At 44.4% G+C, this 2,414-nt stretch overlaps 1 protein-coding gene across 1 annotated transcript in view; it reads left to right on the top strand.

Moving 5' to 3' along the window:
* ITGA2 (integrin subunit alpha 2) overlaps positions 1–2,414 on the top strand; it is a 98,647-nt gene that overhangs the window by 72,543 nt on the left and 23,690 nt on the right. Inside the window, exon 17 of the mRNA XM_012811205.2 lies at positions 633–772. Coding sequence (XP_012666659.1) covers positions 633–772 — 140 coding nt within the window. The remainder of the gene's footprint in view (positions 1–632; positions 773–2,414) is intronic.

Raw genomic sequence — 2,414 nt, 5'->3', positions numbered from 1 at the left:
GGACTTTTTTATTGATAAAACAGAGGCAATATTTGTTCTGTCTGTTTCACAGGAGCATTGCAAGGAGCAAATGAGGCCATGTGTCAAATATCTATAGGGTTGAGCCAGGGTCAGAAATCTGGAGCTCACTGTAGCGGCCTCATTCTTTTTCTGGTGTCTGTCTAGTTGCCACCATCATAGCTGTATGCCACTCCTGAAAGGATCCCGCCCAGCCACCAAGGCAACAGGAAAATAGCCGCAACCACACTCCTCAGCCTTGCCACCCCCACCCTCCCACTTTCTCTCTCCCCTAACTGTGAGGAGAGTGACTAGCACTGCTACCAGCTGGCCAAACATGACAGAGGCCGTGACTTTGCACTTCACTTGCAAGAGGTTGCAGATGCCTATCCCGCAGTCATGCATGTGTTTGTTTAGTGAAAGATATTCTGTGTGGACTGTGCTGGTGATACAGTCACAAACAAAGACATTATCTCTGCCTGTCATCATAGAGCTTACAAATACAAAATACTACTAACATGTTTAGACAAAGAGTAGAGAGAGGAATTCCGTAACACCAGCACTGGGTCCTCTATGCAAAGGCCATAATATAGGCACTCAGAAATAATGTCTGTGCTTCCATTTCTTTCTTTCAGGTCACAAAGTATTGCTGATGTAGCTGTAGAAGCTTCATTCACACCAGAAAAAATTACTTTGTTCAACAAGAATGCTCAGACAGTCCTCAAACTCTGCTTCAGTGCAAAGTTCAGACCTACTAAGGAAAACAGTCAAGTGGGTGAGTAGAGCTGACTTAATCTGAGCAGAGACGGTTTGCTTTCCAGGGCCTAACCTATATCATGTTAGTAGATCAAGAGAAATAAGGGGATTTAGTTGCCTAAACTGAGATTGCCACACATTTGAGGTGCCCGAGAATAGTTCATCAGTCCTGGAATGTTTGTTTAGATCTTTCCCCTCAACTCTAATAGGCGACGTTCTGCCGCAGAAAGTAGTCATCGTGAAGACATAATCCAGGGCCCTCTCAACACTGTCCTGCAAGTTTATCATGCCCGCAGTTCTCTCGTTTAAAATCTTGGGCACACACCGACTACTCTGGACTTCTGCTACTCATAAACCAGTGACCACTATTTCACTACACTGTGATCTATGTAGGGCGTGGGTGGTAAAAGCATCAAGTACTATCTTGTTCTTAGGGAATTAGTAAATATAAAATAATAAAAGAAAAAATGGAAAGCACTACATAATGGGTGCCCAGTGTTCTAAAGTTTCTAATAATACAGAGTAATAAGAATCTGAATTGTGTCCCACCAGACAGGGGAGGATGAGGAAAACAATGCGGGCAAATGAGCAGGAATTGTCCTCTCTCCCGGGGCTCAAGTCATCTTTCACGACCTGGCCGGGGTCCTACGTCCTCTTTGAAGCAATTTCTAACCACTCTATCTCACATCCATTTGTCCTGCCCCAGTTATCTCAGCGTTCTTAATATGTATCATGCAATTTAACACTGGATTCAAAGCCACCTTCCTTCTTTGGCTGTTTTTTTTCATAGATCCTAATCCCTCTTCCATTTCCACGCCCACTGCTTCACTTCCCTAGCCTAAAAAACAGGCTAATCCCTCCTCTTTCAGATTTTGGCTCCAAACTTCAGAAACTATAGTTCCTCCAGGTATTTGATTACATGGCAAATAAATAAGCTAACTTAAAGGCTGAAAAGAAAGAAGCAGGTTCTTGGCTACAATCATACCGTGATATAAATCAAGTAAGAACACAGAGCTGAAGTTAGATTCCCACCTTGGCACACCTTCCCTAGTTTCCTACTTTCCATATCCATTTGGAAGTGCTGCTTTCAGGTGTTCACACATTAACCCAGCTCTGAGGAGCATATCCAGCTGAGGAGCCATGATAGTTAAATCAGAACCGGTTGCTGTGTAAACACAAGGTGGCTAGTCTGCCTAAAAGAGTGACTTGGAACATGTCTCAGCCAGCAGGAATGGCTGGCTGGGCAGCTCTCCTGGCCCTGAGTATAGATATGCCTCGTGGGTCTTCCACTTTCTGACCATGCTTCACTTCTGGTGCTGCTGCACTCTCAAAAATTCTACTTGCAGAGAATGTCCTTCCTGGACCTGCTGCCGAGGGTCTCTGGCCATTTTTGCCGTCAGGCATCTTCCCCCTTTGAATCCTTTTCCCCGATGTGTTCAGGTCCCCACAGACAAGCCGAATGAAACGACTGTGACATCAGTAGTCACTTCATCGTTGGCAATGATCATGTGTTCATAGTGATTTCCTCCCCCTCCCCTGCCTGATGAGACACAGTTCAAACTCATATTACTCCGCATTAGAAAGTATAAAACACTGGCACACATTCCTGTGTTTACACATTGTTGTGTCTGGCAAGATGTGTAAATAATGTGTAAAATCTT

Source organism: Otolemur garnettii, unplaced genomic scaffold (assembly GCF_000181295.1).
Source record: "Otolemur garnettii isolate 467f Iridium unplaced genomic scaffold, OtoGar3 scaffold00005, whole genome shotgun sequence".
Lineage (NCBI taxonomy): Eukaryota > Metazoa > Chordata > Mammalia > Primates > Galagidae > Otolemur > Otolemur garnettii.
The sequence above is the reverse complement of the archived record's forward strand: the minus strand, read 5'-3'. Positions and strand labels throughout refer to the sequence as shown.